This window comes from Malus sylvestris, chromosome 5 (assembly GCF_916048215.2).
Source record: "Malus sylvestris chromosome 5, drMalSylv7.2, whole genome shotgun sequence".
Taxonomy (NCBI): domain Eukaryota; kingdom Viridiplantae; phylum Streptophyta; class Magnoliopsida; order Rosales; family Rosaceae; genus Malus; species Malus sylvestris.
Genome location: NC_062264.1, coordinates 38,962,944 through 38,981,079, shown reverse-complemented (window position 1 = coordinate 38,981,079; position 18,136 = coordinate 38,962,944). Strand labels below are relative to the sequence as shown.

The 18,136-nt window shown below is 36.8% G+C and overlaps 2 protein-coding genes across 9 annotated transcripts; one reads left to right on the top strand and one right to left on the bottom strand.

Annotated features, from left to right (window-relative positions):
• Positions 1-545: 545 nt before the first annotated feature.
• On the bottom strand, positions 546-6,648 carry LOC126621085 (60S ribosomal protein L8-3). 5 transcript variants are annotated; one of them, XM_050289466.1, is made up of 3 exons: positions 6,073-6,648; positions 5,182-5,381; positions 546-845 (listed from the first exon to the last, which is right to left on the bottom strand). In XM_050289466.1, the coding sequence occupies exons 1-3, from the start codon at positions 6,510-6,512 to the stop codon at positions 706-708; spliced, it is 780 nt and encodes a 259-aa protein (XP_050145423.1). In that variant the 5' UTR covers positions 6,513-6,648; the 3' UTR covers positions 546-705. The 5 variants fall into 5 exon arrangements, with proteins under 5 accessions (XP_050145423.1, XP_050145422.1, XP_050145421.1 ...); XM_050289465.1 differs by having other exon boundaries at positions 546-783; positions 5,120-5,381; positions 6,073-6,647; XM_050289464.1 differs by lacking the exon at positions 5,182-5,381 and adding an exon at positions 2,394-2,630 and having other exon boundaries at positions 546-1,045; positions 6,310-6,639.
• Positions 6,649-12,013: 5,365 nt separating this feature from the next.
• LOC126621078 (UDP-arabinose 4-epimerase 1-like) lies at positions 12,014-17,541 on the top strand. Of its 4 annotated transcripts, none has more exons than XM_050289453.1 (11): positions 12,014-12,300; positions 13,084-13,127; positions 13,328-13,452; positions 14,527-14,640; positions 14,729-14,836; positions 14,931-15,022; positions 15,279-15,420; positions 15,511-15,605; positions 16,288-16,417; positions 16,687-16,831; positions 16,944-17,541. In XM_050289453.1, the coding sequence occupies exons 2-11, from the start codon at positions 13,115-13,117 to the stop codon at positions 17,186-17,188; spliced, it is 1,209 nt and encodes a 402-aa protein (XP_050145410.1). In that variant the 5' UTR covers positions 12,014-12,300; positions 13,084-13,114; the 3' UTR covers positions 17,189-17,541. The 4 variants fall into 4 exon arrangements, with proteins under 4 accessions (XP_050145410.1, XP_050145407.1, XP_050145408.1 ...); XM_050289450.1 differs by having other exon boundaries at positions 12,972-13,127; XM_050289451.1 differs by having other exon boundaries at positions 12,014-12,407; positions 12,972-13,127.
• Positions 17,542-18,136: the final 595 nt, after the last annotated feature.

The following is an 18,136-nucleotide window of genomic DNA, read 5'->3' as shown; positions in this document are numbered from 1 at the left end:
ATAACACCAACTTTTTTTTTTTTCAGTACATACGATATTATTTATAGTAAGAAGCAAACGGGCGGGCTAAGATTGAGGCTAGCCATAAGCATGTGGCATGAAATTGATTTGGTAAGAATCAAATCTAAAACTAAGATCTGACTTCAGGACCACGTGTCTGCAGACCCTAAACACAGAATTCGGATCCTCTTCGAACCCTAATGTTCGAAGGTTTAAGACCAGAGGATTTGAGCTCTTTGTTTGTGTAAGAGAGAGATCAGAGCCCTTAATTTGTAGAAAGTGGCCTACTAAATAACTTAATGAAGACCGTCGGATTTTATTTGAGTAGTCGAGATAGCCTGGTCCTTAAGCTCCGGCTAATGAGATATGGAGAGGATCTTTCGTCCAAACACAACTACATAATCACTCCACCATACACCATGTAACGACCCCACCGCCTCACAGCACACTCATAGCCCACAACCTCCGGCACCCACACTTGCAATTTTCTCCTCTCACATACAGTTGAAGAATTAACAAGCACAAAGCAAGAACCAGATGACAACTAGTAAAACGTTTGAATGTTAATATCATGATATCTTGATCAAAGCATGAAAGGTTCAAACCGCACAAAAATGCACCAATCTAGTACTGCGATATAAATTAAAACGGTCCCAAAACAGCAAACTTAGGTAACAAAGAAAACGTAATCCCTCATAAGCCTCTTCACTTGTCTGCCTTAGATATGTTCGCAGCAGCTTGCCCTCTGAGACGACCAGTCCTCCTAGCAGCAATGAGACCAACCTTCTGCCCAGGAGGAGCGTCACGCCTGACTGTGCTAGCATGTCCAATATGCTGGTGATTACCTCCTCCATGAGGGTGCTCGACTGGGTTCATAGCCACACCACGAACCTTGGGCCAGCAGTTCCTCTTCACTCTGAACTTGTGGTAAGCATTACCAGCCTTGAGCATTGGCTTTTCTGTTCTTCCTCCACCCGCAACTTGCCCAATCATAGCACGGCACCCACTTGGAACAATCTTCTTGGCTCCAGACGGAAGCTTGATCCTGTTAGAACCAGTGGAAACAGAAAATTGTTCATACGTGTCTCCCATACAATAAACAGTATGTCAAGACATAAAGCTTTTACAATCACAAAGACAAAATATTTCAATAAGAGTCGATGACAAGCAGAAGATAAACCAAAACAATAGAAATAGAAATCATATTTTAAATAGCTAGTGTTATGAACAGAAATCTTGATATCGGACAATTTGTGGTTGATTCACACTCTTCTGAACGATGCAACCAAGTAAGGACTCCAAAAAATTACCAATTCCCAACTGGTTCTGAATGAAAGCAAAATACAGAATAAGGATATCAAATCGATAACTTAACAATGTGAACAGCAATCTAATCTTAAAATTCGATTTGTTTTTGCATAAAATGACAATCATATAAACAATACAACCAAATAATGGCCTTTATCAGAAAATTAGCAATTTCTATATAGTACTAAATGAAAAACACGTTCAAAGGATGACCCGTAAACCCATCACAAAATATCAGCTAAAATGCAAGGGTTCCGCGGATAAACAATCTCAAACATACCATACGCTATGCAGATAAAGATACTCAGCATATAAGATTTTATAATAAAAAAGGGTCAATAATCCAAAAAAATTTGATGACTAGCAGTAGATGAAGCAACAAAATGGACAGTCCGAAATCATCACAATCTTCTTAACAATGCAACCAAATAAGAAAAATCTTGTTAAAAACCAACTTCTCTATTGTTCTAAATGAAAGCAGAAAAGTAAAATGAGGTAACGAAATTCGATTAATTAGTACTTTAAACAACAATTTTAAAACCCGAGAATTTGCTTTTTAAGTTTCACAATCATAACATCAATCCAACCAAAAAATAATTCATTTTCAATTTTTCATTCAGAAGAATCATTGGTTTCTCTCGCTCCAAATTGAGAAAATGTTCGAGAACTGACCCAACTGCGTACCACATAATAAAACCTAAAACTAAACCCAACCCAGTTCAGCAAATGAACAAATTACTCGCTAAAGGGATACGATTTTTGCGATTCATCTCTATCGTTCTACATTGAAAAAGCATACGCATAATAAAACCTAAAACTAAAGCCACCCCAGTTCAGCAAATGAACATACTATTAGCTAAAGGGATACAATTTTTGTGATTGAATCAGACATCACATGTCTACATGCAAACTGCAATCATATGAGAAACTGGTAAATTGGTATCTCAATAACAATGTAATATTTGAACTCCAATTATCGAAATCCAATTAACAAATACACTAATATCTGTATACAAATATAATAACCCAATAATTTAGCAAGAATGAAAAGGAAATAATATGAACAGAGAGAGATGTATAAAGACCTGGAGGTATCGTTGTCAGGGTTGTGGCTGATAACAACAGCGTAATCACCAGACGCCCTAGCGAGGGTTCCGCGGTCCCCAACATGGTGCTCGACGTTACAGACGACAGCTCCCTCCGGGATCGATCTGAGAGGCAACACATTCCCGACCACCAAATTGGCCTTCTTCCCGCAGTAGATGAACTGACCGGTGTAGATTCCCTCGGCGGCAACGAAGAGCTCGTTCTGCTTCTTGTACCTAAACGGATGGCGGAAGCTGACGCGGGCCAACGGGGCACCGCGACCAGGATCGTGGATGATCTCGGTGACGACACCCTTGAGGTAGCCGTTGCGCTCGCCGAAGTCGAGGCTCCGGAAGCGGGCAGGACCCTTGCGGTGGTGGGTGTGCGACTTGAAAACGGAGCCCGCACCCTTACGCTGAGCTCGGATAACCCTCCCCATAGCTCCGGCGCGTGATTTTCTGCTACTAGCGGCCGCGCGAAATGGTGTTCCGTAAACCCTAGGATTTGTGTTTGGTTTTATAGGTCTTGGGAGAGATATGGCAGTGAGTGAACACTGAACAGCCTGCAAACTCTCTAAAACCCCAACGTGAAATAATATGACATCGACCCAAAATGTGGAAATTGGAAAAAGCCCAAAGTCAAGAGGTTGGTATAACGAGCAAAGGTTTGGGTCCTTCAATTCGAGTTCAAATTTTTAGGTATAAATTTTGTATGACAACTAGTTTTGTTGTCTGATATGAGAGTTAAAAGTACGATGTTGTCTCGTGTAGTACAAGAATTGCATAAGAGGAGATCAGCCTAATTAATATGTGGTGATATCCTCTTAATTATAGCACTACATTCGTGTTTGTTATAAAGATTGAGCACAGACGTTGGTGGCAAACCTCAAGTCCCTATAGTGACAAAAGCAAGCATTATCGCATTGGTGTGTATATAAACAGTAACAACTTTTCTATATTTTATTCTTATTTCTCAAAGGGAACTGTTATTAGCACTCTAAAAATCTCATTCTACACTTATGACAAGTGTATTTTTTTTTCTAATTATTGAAGGTTTTGAGTGCCAAATAAGATTTTTTAAGTGTTAATAACAATTCCCTTTCTGAAATTCAAAACTCTCGCATTATCCCTCTCTTATTCGTTGCCTTTCCTCTCTTTCGGAGCCTCCATCGTATGTCTCAAAATTTCAATAATAACAACTACTCTTTGGTTCGTGAATGTTCTTCCCTGAGAACATAAGACAAATGTGTTAAATGAACCGTGTCATCAATCATGTCTACTAGAGCTTTGTGATTTAGAGTGACTATTATAAGACTGTGGTTGTTATACTTTCGAAGACAAGCGTCGATTAATTGTTATCATCGTAATACAGCGTAGAAATGTTAAACATTTGCCTCGACCAATTTTCATGTTCTTTTTAAATTAGTTGTTCATGTCCATGCATTAAATTGTATACTTAATTATTGCGTGATTATTTCCTCTCTCTTTTTTATTAAACATAGCAATTATACCTTCTTCTTTTTTCAACAATTGCATGATTTATTTCAAGATTTTTCATGTGATTTTATAGCAATTAAAGTCCTAATTTTTCAACATGACATAGCCCATAGGTATGGTATGCAAAATTTTGTAATGAAATTAACATGATATATGGTTTCATTGATTGATTGTGATAGTTATATATAAGTAAACATGTACACCATCAATCTTAAATGATCATACGCATCCCACAATACGCATAAATAGGTGAGATATTGGAAGCAATTAAACATATAAAAGAATGATAAATTTATAGGTTCAGTTATTGAGATGTCAAAGAACTTTCTTATTTATCAAGAAAACACAACATAAATAAAAGACATTTATGTACATTGTTCATAGCCACCATCCAAACCCATTACTATCTGGCTAGTAGTCCACCCACCTCGACCTTGAGGATATGAAAGAATGCAACTCCAAAAGAAGGTTGAACCTTTACAGTAGTGAATGTGGTTGAACCTTTACGGTAATGACTGTGGTACTTGAAGACAAGCTAGCACCTTTAGGATGAGCTCTGGTGATTATTATCATGGTTCTGCTGGTGATGTATGTTATTAGCGACCTCGAATGCAAAAGTAGTGTTACTCCAAAACCCTAGGATTTGTTGACTATCATTGACTAATGCCAAACTCAGCATAATTTGTTGGAATATGGTGCAAACTCAGCATAATTTGTTGGAATATGGTGCTGCCAACTTTGTGCAAACTCAGCATAATTTGTTGGAATATGGTGCTGCCAACTTTGTTGTAATGTGGTGCTGCTCAGCAGAGTTTGTTGTAATGTGGTGCTCACAGCTATAAAAGCTTACTCTCTCTCTCTCTGTAATTCTCACGACCTCTTCATACATTCAATACAAACATAATTTTTCTCTCAGCTTCCTCTCTAATCTCTCTGTTACATTTTCGTTCTTTAGATTCTATGCAATAGTTACTTTTCGCATTTGGCATCGAGCTTGGATCATATTTAACCCATTTACCAACATTTTTTTAACTCTTAGTATGTTAAGCAACAAACATTAAATAATCCAACCAAACAAAACTTCTTCCACAAAATGCACCAAACTAGTCTTGGATAAAATAAAACATGATATAAACGAAAATGTAATCTCATCACTTGTCTGCCTTAGATATGTTGGCAGCAGCTTGCCCTCTGAGACGACCAGTCCTCCTAGCGGCAATGAGACCAACCTTCTGCCCAGGAGGAGCGTCACGCCTGACTGTGCTAGCATGTCCAATATGCTGGTGATTACCTCCTCCGTGAGGATGCTCGACTGGGTTCATAGCCACACCACGAACCTTGGGCCAGCAGTTCCTCTTCACTCTGAACTTGTGGTAAGCATTACCAGCCTTGAGCATTGGCTTTTCTGTTCTTCCTCCACCTGCTACCTGCCCAATCATAGCACGGCATCCGCTGGGAACAATCTTCTTGGCACCAGATGGCAATTTGATCCTGTTAGAACCAGTGGAAACACAATTGTTAACACGTCTCAAAAATACCATAAACTAACAGATAAACATACTCCTTACTCAGCGTATGAGATTTCACAATCACGAAGGGTCAATAATTCAATTTTTTTTACGACAAGCAGTACATAAGGAAACAAATCGTAATACGAACAGCAATCATAAATTCTGACTATTCTCTTTCTTAATTTCACAATCTTCACAACAATACAACCAAATAAGCATATCTTGTTAAAAAACAAATTCTCTATTGTTCACAATGAAAGCAAAAAGTAGAATGTGGTAATCACATTCGATTAATTAGTACTGTAAACAACAATCATAAAACCCGAGATTCGTTTCTTAAGTTCCAGAATCATAAGATCAATGCAACCAATTTCTTCCAGAAGAATCATTCATCTCTCGAATACCGACCCAACAGCACACCGCGTGATAAACCCTACAACTAAACCCAACCCAGTTCGGCAAATGAACGAACTATTGGCTAAAGGGATACAATTTTTGTGATTGAATCAGACATCACATATCTACATGCAAATTGCAATCATATGAGAAATTGGTATCTCAATCACAATGTATATTTGAACTCCAATTATCGAAATCCAATTAACAAATATAATAGTAATTCAGCAAGAATCTGGAGGAAATAATATGAACAGAGAGAGATGCATATAGACCTGGAAGTATCATTGTCAGGGTTGTGGCTGATAACAACGGCGTAATCACCAGACGCCCTAGCGAGGGTTCCGCGGTCGCCGACATGGTGCTCGACGTTGCAGACGACGGCTCCCTCCGGAATCGATCTGAGAGGCAACACATTTCCGACGACCAAATTGGCCTTCTTCCCACAGTAGATGAACTGACCGGTGTAGATTCCCTCGGCTGCGACGAAGAGCTCGTTCTGCTTCTTGTACCTGAACGGATGGCGGAAGCTGACGCGGGCCAACGGGGCACCGCGACCGGGATCGTGGATGATCTCGGTGACGACACCCTTGAGGTAGCCGTTGCGCTCGCCGAAGTCGAGGCTCCGGAAGCGTGCCGGGCCCTTTCGGTGGTGGGTGTGAGACTTGAACACGGAACCCGCACCCTTACGCTGAGCTCGGATGACCCTCCCCATGGCGCCGGTGAGTTATTTTTCTGCTACTAGCGGCGGCGCGAAATGGTGTTCCCAAAAACCCTAGAATTTGTGTTTGCTTTTATAAGGCTCAGGATAGACGTGTATTGCGGTTGAAGTGAAAAAGCCTCCAAAGTTCCAAACTCTCTAAAACCCTAATGTGAAATATATGTCGTTGGGCCCAAAATGTGGAAATTGGAAAAAGCCCAAAGTTTGTTAGCGGAGTTGAGATCACAACGGTCTCCAACTTCAAGGCCCAAAATGTGGAAATTGCCTAGCTGCTAGGTTATAGCCGGCAGTCTAACTAACGTCTAGCATCTTTTAGATTTCTGAATTTATATGTGGTGAGATACTTCTTAATTACTTAATATATGGTACTAAATATTGTAATAACAAGCATTTCACCGAAAAGAAAATGGACATATCTGACATACCATTCATCTATATGATATAACATGTGAAATATAACTCCATCAATTTGATCACACTAAAAATTACATAATCTTTAGACCTTAAATTCGATAATCTTTAGACCTTCTTTTGGAAAGTTAACAGATAAACTGCTTACTTTTAAGTATCAATAATGGAATGCACCAACTAATTTAACAATCGGATCGTCACTAATCATGTTAAATTTTGTTCGTCACCAGTCACTCAAATATTATATATTATTGTGAGATGAATCAAAATTTTCCGTCACAATGACGCGTGATATTTTATACAATTTGTTATTTGTTTGCCACATAATATAAGGTATAAATTCACCTGCCACGTGTAGGGCAGCCTTGGTAGGTTTCCCTACTACCATACTCAGTGAGTCAATTGTCATATGACTCTACGAGAAGAAATGAAAGTTTTGGTTCACATTGTAGGACCTGAATTGTCTGCCCTCCTTATTCCATACCCTCTTTATGCCCTTTTATTTATGTCGTCACGATTAAGCCACGTCAATATTTTATATTCTCATTACTTTTTGTTTTATTATTTCTATAAAAAAATCAATATAAAATGTTGACGTGACTTAATCGTGACCATAGAATATAGAAGGGCATGGGAAGGGCATGGAATAGGGAGGGCAAACAATCCAAGTCCCACATTGTAACGTACTGTTTATACAATTTCGTCCGACAAACAAGAGGTTAAGTACAAATTTGGCTGCCACGTGTAAACAATGCAATGGCTCTTATTGATGAAGAGCAGCCTTGGTTGGTTATACCGGTAGCATACATTATGTCATTGGGTAATGCTATTTACATACTTCTTTTTACTTTTTACACATTCTTATTAATTTTTGTTCATTGGTCTTCTTTAATTTATTCGATCCGAGACCAAAAATTGAAAGGAATGTGTGAGAAGTAAAAATAGGTGTGTGAATAGTAATATCTTATGTCATTATGTTTATGTCATTTCAACTATGAAGTCTCGCCTTCGTGAGTTTATTTAAAAGTTAGATGAATGTCATGTTCACCGCCGTATTTGTTTTGAATGGTTCATCATGCACGATGGCTAGCTTTACTATCTTTGATTTGGACTAATCTTTTTCTAAAGTTATATTAGATGGTTATAAACCTTGAATTAAGGATACTCATACTCATCACTCTACCGATCATTATACCATTAGGCTAACCCCAGTAAATTTCAAAACAAATAAACAGAATAATGTGAATAAACAGAAGTTATGCCACACTCGAAGTTAAATTTGGAGCTGACATTGCCAACTATTTATTGACTTTCTAATTCATTTATTTTTTTTCAACGTTAGAAAAAAATCTCAAATTCTTTCTACTTGTCGATAAAACAATATAAAATGAAAAAAAAAAAACTAATTAAAGAACGTTCCCGTAAATTAAGTCATCAACTCACACCCTCACACATGCATATGATCATAAAGATAATCTATTTGATGTTGTTCAAGTTTCCAAATTTATAAATGGCAAATCCTCAAATTTGTAATTAAATTAAAGTGAAGGAGCCAATAAATATGGCATTACATTACTTTGCGTTGTGTTCTTGCTGTTTACAGAGGGTTTATAATTTAAAAGCAAACAGAAAAGAACTGGGCACATGCAATTGTGCGTGTCATCACGTACATCCAATTATTTACATGCATGGATTACTTTACATAAAGTAATCACAAATTGTGATTAATAAAGGATTAGTAAACATGAATCAACATTTCTGTAAAGAGTGGTGCTATCTACACAATTATTTTTATTTTTTACTCATCCTTTGTTAATTTTTATCCTTTAATCGTTTTCAATTCATTCGATCCGATAATCAAAAATTAAGAAATTCATGTCAAAAGCTAAATAGATGACAACATCTGGAAAACTATAGCTTTCTCTTGAATATATGCTTAAAATATGTTTAATGTTAATAAAGATTGACAAGTATACAGATCAGAAGTAAACATCGAATTTGGTTAATTAACTACAACTTAAGCATTCAAAAATAGGACACCTAGCCGATCACATATTATTATATTCCACTCCACGCACCTGATTCTCTTGAAACTAGGGTGATTAAGATAACTGACCTTAATTATAGTATGGTACTAGAAATAAATTAATGTTCGTGGACTTGGAAGAATTAGAGGATAAATTTTTATAGGTACCAAAAACAAAAGCCGCAATGGGCGTTATTCTTAATTTTATAATATGGGTAGTTAATGAAGCCGATATATCATAATTTTAATATATATGTTATCAAAATACAAATATTATAATTTAAATAAGATAATAACGTCAAAAGACCGTATTTTTGATATACCAAAAAATACACGAATTAAAGGAAATTATCCATGATATATAATGTCGGCAAGTGCGAGATTCTCCTCCTACTGCATGCAAACATAGAAGGGGTAAAATTTGTGTTCGGTGTGTATGAAATTTGAAGTGGCACTTCGATCACCGTTCATGCATGGGGATGGGGGGTGCCACATACAATTATGTATCGACCCGACTCGTGAGAAAATGGACCACCGCTAATGTCAGAGATCGTAGAAAGGTTTGGTATACCGAAATAAAAGTGTCAATACTTGGTGAGTGTTTGGAAATGAAAGGGCTCTAGAAAGCTGAATTTATCATGAGTTTAACGGGTAACGTCGATCGTAGTCTAACTCTTTATAAGAATATGCAACGTTTTTTAATTAATTTTTCGAAATGTGATAAATACGCTTAACATTTCCATAGTCATTTAACTAAAATGGGTGCTTTAAAAATAAATAAAATAATCTTAAAGCAACTTTCGCTGTGAATGCATTTGCCCAAGCTTGTTTCTTGGTCATGAGAGGAAGAAGTCGTTACGACTTGTAGTCGGTCACCGTTGATATTCTATTTTAAAGAACCAATAACAAGGTATATATTGAATTCAACACAAATATATATAACATGACTTTGTTATCCATATAAATCGACTTGAGACCTTTTATTTGCAATTAATTTTGAATATCACTAAACAATAGCTCTAATTAGTTGCACAACATTCAATTTGAAGAAGATTTTTCAATATGCTCGAAGCACGGTACAATATGTCATATGTTATTATATAAGAGGGGATAATTTTTATTTCAAGTGTCCCTTTATTTATATAATAACATATGACATATGTCTTCGTGATTCAGCAACACTAAAAAATCTCTTAATTGGAGACTATAATTTGACTACACGTGTCCAAAAAGGGTGAAGGGGACCATTTGCATTGAATTTTCAAGAATGGTCCAAAAGTGCAAAACCCTACAGTTATTAGTCACTTTCTCACACCAAACTAATAAATAAATAAATTATATTTGATAAAATCAATTGGTAAATTCTTGGTAATTTCACAAAGAAAATTCTCCATAGAGATACAAAATTTAGCAACAAATTTTTCAACATGGTCCAATTTCTTTTCCTGAGTTCGAATTTCCATGGACCCAATACAGATAATTTGACCAAAAAATAATAGAAACTTAATAATTGTGGGCACATCATATCTCACTCTCTCACTAATTTTATTGTTTTTCCTTCTTTATTTTTGGTAGAATATTTGACTAATTTTGATATGGTAGTAAGAATAATATGTTGCTTACCAAAAATAAAACTTCAAAAAAAAAAAAAATATATATATATATATATATATATATATATAAATATCCTGAAGAAAGAAAAGAAAAGGAAAATTTCTGTCTCAAGACATGGGTCCCACACAGTGGTGGGTCCCGCAAAATTTGCGAAAAAGGTGGAGCTAGGGTGGTGAGGTGGAGGCCTGTAATTGGCTTAGGTGTACAGAAATCGAACCTTATTCAACTCTGAAAAGACAGCTGTTGGTAGAAAGCAGATGATTGGGGATACAAAGAGAAGATTCTGAACAAAATTTTTGTAAAGTGTTTTTTTTTTTTCAAAGTTTGATTTTTAATTTTTTTTTTTCAGTTTGGTTAATTGAAAAGACTAAAATTTTGAAGTTATAAGTTTTGTCAATTTGATAATAGCAATGTGCTCCATTATGCACTTAAATTTGAATTCGTTTTAAGCATGATTAATTAGTCATCCACCTTTTAGTAAAAATATATTGTCTTTTAAAAAATGTGAGTTTTAATTTTAACAAAACTCAAAAAATAAAGAAAAAACTATGCAACAATTTATTTTATTTTATTTTTTTGTGTTTTTGGAAATTTTGAAGTGTAGGAATTTCTTTGGAACAATATTTCGTTATTCAACGAATGAGTAAGAGTTCTTACTCAAAAGTATTTGTTGCCAATTTTCAATTTATGTTTATGATTATAACTCTTTATATTACAAATCACTCTATAACAATCACATTTGCAAAAAATCAATTAAAATTAAAGTCGTTTAGTCCTGGAATAGATGAATTGAATTGGTAAAAGGGTAAATTGTAGTAATGGTCCCTCAACTAAAAATTCATTACCATTGGTCCCTCAACTCATTAAAATGTGCAGCTATGGTCATTTTCGTCAACTTTGTTAGAACTTTCGTCAAAATGAATCATGCGCCATGCACGTGAGGCTAGATTAAGGGACAAATATGAAAAATCAAATAAGAAAAATTGTATCAATGGTCCATCAATTTTAATTCAACTGGAAAAATGGTCGATCAACTTTAACCTAATTGGAGTAATGGTCCATTAACTTTAACTCAATTGCAGCAATAGTCATTCCAATATAACTTATTTTGACAAAATTTTGACGAGATTGATGAAAATGATAATATCTACACGTTTTGATGAGTTGAGGGATCCATGGTAATAAATTTTTAGTTGATGAACTATTGCTCCAATTTGATTAAAGTTGATGGACAATTACTACAATTTGTATTTACCACAACAGATTGACTAAACGATTTTAGTTTTAATTATATATTAGAAAGATGATCATAAACGATTTATAATATGAACGATTTTGATGATAAACATAAAACTCTATAATTTATGAATTTTTTTGTAGTAGAAGCCAATCATTGTTCATTTATTTGTGCCGCTTTTTCTATTGCTGTGCACAAAAACAACTACTCAAGCATGAACACGCTGAGAAATCTCGGGCTATTATAAGCCTGACCTTTTCCTTTTCAAATCCCAAAAGGCAAAGCCACCCCCAACATTCAACACCAACACCTCATTTGCCCTGTTCTGAGTTGTGACTCTCTCCCTCCCCCTTTCCTCCTCCCATTTATACGTTTCTCTCCCCTTTCTCTCTCTCTCGTACGTTTTTTTTCTTTCAATTTCTTCTGGTTTTCTTACAGTTGCGGTCAATTCTCTGCTTTTTCTATTGGATTCACGCACCGCTGCCTTTAAATTTGTAAGCTTTTCGTGCTCATTGGCATGTTTTTGCATCTGGATCCTTGCACTTTTGTATTTTCTGTGTGTTAGTGCTTTTGGTTGTCGTTTTGCTTCGTCAGCTTTCAGGTACTATTGTCTGCAATAATAAATATCTCTGATCATCATACAAAAATCCCAGTTTCTTAATTGATTTTATTTGAATTTTTACCCAAAATTTGAAGTGGGTTTTGCCGGTGGATATCGAAGTTTCGAGCTTTCACGGGTTTTGGGTTTGTTTTCCCCTCAAATATTTCAGATTCCTGACATTGGCTTCCCCTATGCAAAATGGTCCTTCAAAGTTCTTCGTTTCTTTTGCAGACACTCTGACAGCCATTTGCTTCCCTCCTTATATTGTGAAATGTTACTGTTGGGGTGGTTTATTTTTTCGAAAACTTATGTGGGTTTGTTCTTCTGGGAGTTTTTGGATCTTGTGATTCTAAATCTAACCCCTTTTCTGTTTTGGAATTTGATGATGGCTGGTTAAATTTCCAGGGTTTCCAAAAATTTCCCCCCTTTGGGATTTTAGCTTTTTCAATTTGATTCCTGTTTTGGTATAGGGGCCCAGTTATACCCACCGCTTTTGAATCTCAGTAATTTTTGGATGTGATTTTTTTGAATTATCTGGCTGATTGTGTTTGGCTTTTATTGCAGTGCATTACACACCAAAAACATATTCAGGGATAGGTTATACTTGATTGAGGCATATCATTTGGTTCCTATTTATAAGCATTGAAGACGTTCTCCCAATGCTTAATTTTGGCAGGACCAGAAGTCAATCAAGGACCAACAGATCCATGTCTTTAGGAGGTGAGTTTTCGATTGCGCTCGATTATGTTTTTTTTTTTCTTTCTGTGAAATTTATTATGTTCATCCGGCGTTATGAGAATCGATGAAGGAGGTGGAGGTGAAATTAGAGTCTGCTCAATATGTTGCTTTGTTTAAATTCGGATATTTTGTGCTTATGTGGAAGTTTTAAGCTTATATCTTGGACCCTGTTGTGCTTGTAGGCATGGAGTACCCAGATCCCAAGAGGAAGAACAACTTTGTAGGAAAAATTCTTTTGGCTGCTACTCTTACAGCATTATGTATTATTATGCTGAAACAATCCCCATCCTTCAATACCACAAGCTCGGTAATCCCTTCATCCTGCGTATTTTCTTTGGTTGAAGGTATACTTCAGTATCTTATTATTGTATTAGAATGGCTATCTGAGTAATGATCATTTGCTTCATGCAATATGATCCCTTTCTGATTAGATAATTATCAGTAGCTCATTTTTCCTCTCTTGCCATTTGATCATTATCCAACAATAATTATTTTAGTAATGAGGTCTGACATATTCGAGAATATCTTAGTTGTATTGCTGTTTCCCTTGGATGCACGATTAACTGATATATGGCGACCTTAATTTAACTAGACTGCCAACTGCCAAGCCTACTTTGTGCTCTTTTGAAAAAAGCGACCCTGCTAGATGTTATAAATGGCGAGGCAACTTTCAAACAGAAAAACTTTTATAAATTTGCTCTTTTGTCCAGATATCACTGATGAACAGAAATGAATAGTTGTTACTAGTGCTATGTTTTTGGTTAGCCCCAGCGAGCCACCATCGCCTGAATGGCTTGGTGGTCACCACTGACCACTGCGGAGCCTCCATGTGTGCCTCAAAAATAGGCATACACCTCTGTTCTGAGGGAGGGAGGACACAGTGAGGGAATGCAGGATACCAGAGAGGAGGAGGCTAAGGAGTCCTAATAGCCTTACCCTAGGAAATCATAACGGGGATCACAATTTGATGTTGATTTGGTCCCTTTCATTGGAGAAAATCATTATATGATCATATCATCTTGCATCTGGTTGGGGTTATCAACTCTGGTCCAGTGGATTTTCTTGTTGTATATTGTTGATACCTGCTTGGATCAATAAATTGCCTTCTTCAATCTCCTTACTGCTGGACAGAGTTATAGACTTTTCTTTTGGTCAACTATTCTCAGCATTTTGATTGTTGTTGATACTTAAGATATGAAAACTTGGATACAAGATTTTTGCACCGTTGCATTGTAACATTTTGCTAGTTTTATTATCTTTTTTGTGTGGCGGAAGTAAAATGTTCTATTTTGTTTTCATGTCTTCAATACAATATCAGAAGTTCTATAAAATGTGAAAAATTGGGACCTTTTCTTACTGTGTACAATTTATATTGGTCCAGTTCTCCATTCATGAAGCAGGGGTAACTCATGTCCTAGTAACTGGAGGTGCTGGATTTATTGGTTCACATGCTGCATTACGACTCCTAAGGGATCAATGTCGTGTTACTATTGTGGTAGGTCTCTTTTGGATGAAGGCGGCGTCTTCTTTTTTACTTAACTTGGTAATTATTCTAGATGATTAAAATTTTCTTCCTTCGACAGGATAACCTCTCACGGGGGAACATAGGTGCCATCAAGGTTCTCCAAGAGTTATTTCCTGAACCTGGGAGGCTTCAGTTTATTTATGCTGACTTGGGAGATCCAAAATCTGTATCCTTGTGATGTTCCTTATGAGTGTTGTTCAAAATATTTTATGCAAATTAAAAGTGCAAAGCATCAATGTAGCCTTAACTGAATATTCCAGGTCAACAAAATATTTTCAGAGAATGCATTTGATGCTGTGATGCATTTTGCAGCTGTTGCATATGTTGGGGAAAGCACACTTGATCCACTTAAGTAAGTACTATCCATGAGCTAGATCCGGACCATTTACTATTACTGGAATATGCTCGTCTTGCTTATGTGCTTTTATTTTTACCAGAACTTTCTTTGTTTAAGAATTTTCCCTTAATGATGCGATGTGGATATTCATGAATTTCAGCTTAGTATTAGGAACTTAGGGCTGATGTTGGAGGTTGACAAGGCCCGAGAAGACTTTTGATATAACATGTACGTATAATCTTACCAATGAAACTTTTGTACTTTTTCACAGGTATTACCACAACATTACATCAAATACCTTAGGGGTATTGGAGGCAATGGCTTCACATGGTGTGAAGACTTTGATATATTCTAGTACATGTGCAACATACGGAGAACCTGAGAAGATGCCTATTACTGAAGAAACTCTGCAGGTGGGTTGTCCTATGCTCGTGTTTTTGTTTTACTTCCCAATAAATAAACTCGTTTAGTTGCTGACTTTGATGTTCTGGCAACACCTTCAGCTCCCAATTAATCCATATGGAAAAGCAAAGAAGATGGCAGAAGATATCATCTTGGATTTTCATAAGAATTCAGACATGGCAGTCATGATCCTGAGGTTTGAGTCCCAATAAATTTTTTAAACCTTTTGTTGTTTTTTGAAATGTTCTTGACATAAACTGTGAGTAACCTTGCTTCGTAACCACTTTTTCACTAATGTGTTTATGTTAATTTGCAAGTGAAACATGAATTATTTGGCAATATTGTTGTGTCACCTTCAACTCTTCATAGCTTAAGTTCCGCTTTTCTCCTAAACTTATGTGGTGTTTGGACTTGGAACCTTAGCTCACTGTGTGGGGTTTGGCTTAGTGGCAATGGATGTTGGGGTTTGGATGGAGATTTTCTAAAAATTTAAAACCTTTGTTCCATTTTCCAAGTCGGCTCTCTGGGCAAAGCTTGTTTCTTGCCTTTTTCACTAATAAGCTGGTATCTATATTAGTAATGGGTTCATCATCTCATTTCTATATTAAAATTAATGAGCACAAGAAAACCACAAGGCCACGTGATACTTTCTGTAAGGTCATTTGTTGTCCAACTGAATCTTAGTACTGTCATCTTTTGTGACCTACATATGGTCCGTGTTATAACTTATGTCTACACTTGTATTATGCTGCGAGTCATTGGCCACAAAGGATGTCAACCAAATAAGGCATCTTCGAACAATTTACTTTAACAAATTTGATGAATGAATAAATTGTCCTGTTGTCTCAAAACTTGTTTTATTTTTCGAAACCTTCCAGATACTTCAATGTGATTGGGTCGGACCCAGAGGGCAGATTAGGTGAAGCTCCCAGGCCTGAACTTCGTGAACATGGACGAATATCAGGTGCTTGTTTTGATGCAGCTCGTGGTATCACGCCTGGGCTAAAGGTAAGTCATTGCATAATTAACTGATATATCTTTGGTAAAGATCAAGTTATACGTTTGGCTATTGAAGTTATGATTGTCCTCGTGTATTTATGAATCATTTGAAAATTTCATACCAATTCTCACCTACCATAAAGAGATAAGGAAACAGGTGTTTGGGGTTTTAAAGAATATATCTGTATATTTTGACGATTTCAGTTGGCTTTCTTGCATCAGCTTTTTCCACTGTTTTTTTGAGTGGCTGGAATTTTAGTAACGAATGTGCTTTGCAGGTTAGAGGCACTGATTACAAAACAACTGATGGCACTTGCATAAGAGATTATATAGATGTCACTGATCTGGTTGATGCTCACGTTAAAGCTCTTGAGCATGCACAGCCCCGTAAAGTGGGAATCTACAATGTTGGAACTGGAAAAGGTAGGATAAACGAAATCAATACGATTCTATTTCATTTCTTGTTGTGCAAAAAAATGTTGTAGGGGATGGCAAAACTGTATCTTAAGCTTTGTGCGTGGCTGTCGATTACCAGGTAGTTCAGTAAAGGAGTTCGTGGAGGCATGTAAGAAGGCAACCGGTGTGGACATTAAGGTTGATTTCCTTCCCCGCCGGCCTGGTGACTATGCTGAAGTCTTCAGTGACCCATCTAAGATCCTCCGTGAACTGAACTGGAGCGCTCAACACACCAACCTTCAAGAGAGTTTGCAGGTTGCGTGGAGATGGCAAAAAGCACATCGCGATGGGTACGGAACCTCCCCGTTGGTGATGTCTTCTTGAACCAAAACCCTTTGGCGACGTCTTCTTGAAATGGTCACGGCATTGCATAGCATGAAGATCGACAATGTATCCGTTGCAGTGCCGAATCAAGCCACGCTTCTTTAGCTCAGTTAGATGGGGGATTTCAGAATCCCCATTAACCAAGAAGGATAAAAAAGAGAGTCGAGTTGTTTGGGAACCAATATTAATTTTTGTCATATTTTATGTATTATTATGTTATAATTCTTTAGTAGTAGCAGGCCATCTTCCGGTGGCCGGAAAAAGGAGCGGCAGCTATGTGTTACAGTCGATGTATTCGGATGATGATATAGTTCAATAATGATGATCAGGAGCAGTATAGCCTTTTATCATCATATCTTCGTGCCCTTCTTTTGACCCTTGTCCACTACCAGTGCTAATCTAGAAGAGTTGAACCTTTGCTAGGCATATAAACAACAGCATGAAGCGATCGATAATTAGTACATTCCGTCTACTTCAGCGGATTCAACGCCAACCTCCTCCGCGGACTCGCTCGATACTTCAAAGGAATCCTCAAATGTGAGGACTGGATATAGAGACTCAAAAAGTGGGCGCACTGTTGATTTTGAGTGGGAAACAAATCTCATCCACGTGTGAATGCTGCACAACAGCTTCTCTTTTCGTTTTTTTTCTTGTTTTTTAAACTCACCCACGTGAATGCTGGTAGCCGTTCCTGCAACTTCTCTTTTTCCCCAACGGTAGAGGTAACTTTTCGGTGGATATCAACGCCCACAATACTCAAATAGAACAATAATTTTTTAATATTTTAATCCCTACATTTAGGATTATACTATAAATACTTCCCATTGCAGACAATATTTCTTCACGGACATGAATATTTCCTTGAAGTCCCTAAATGAGTCTTCAAAATTGGTGATGGGCGGATGCTCTTCAGCCCCTACAGTAGTTACATTCTAATTTTAAAATTTA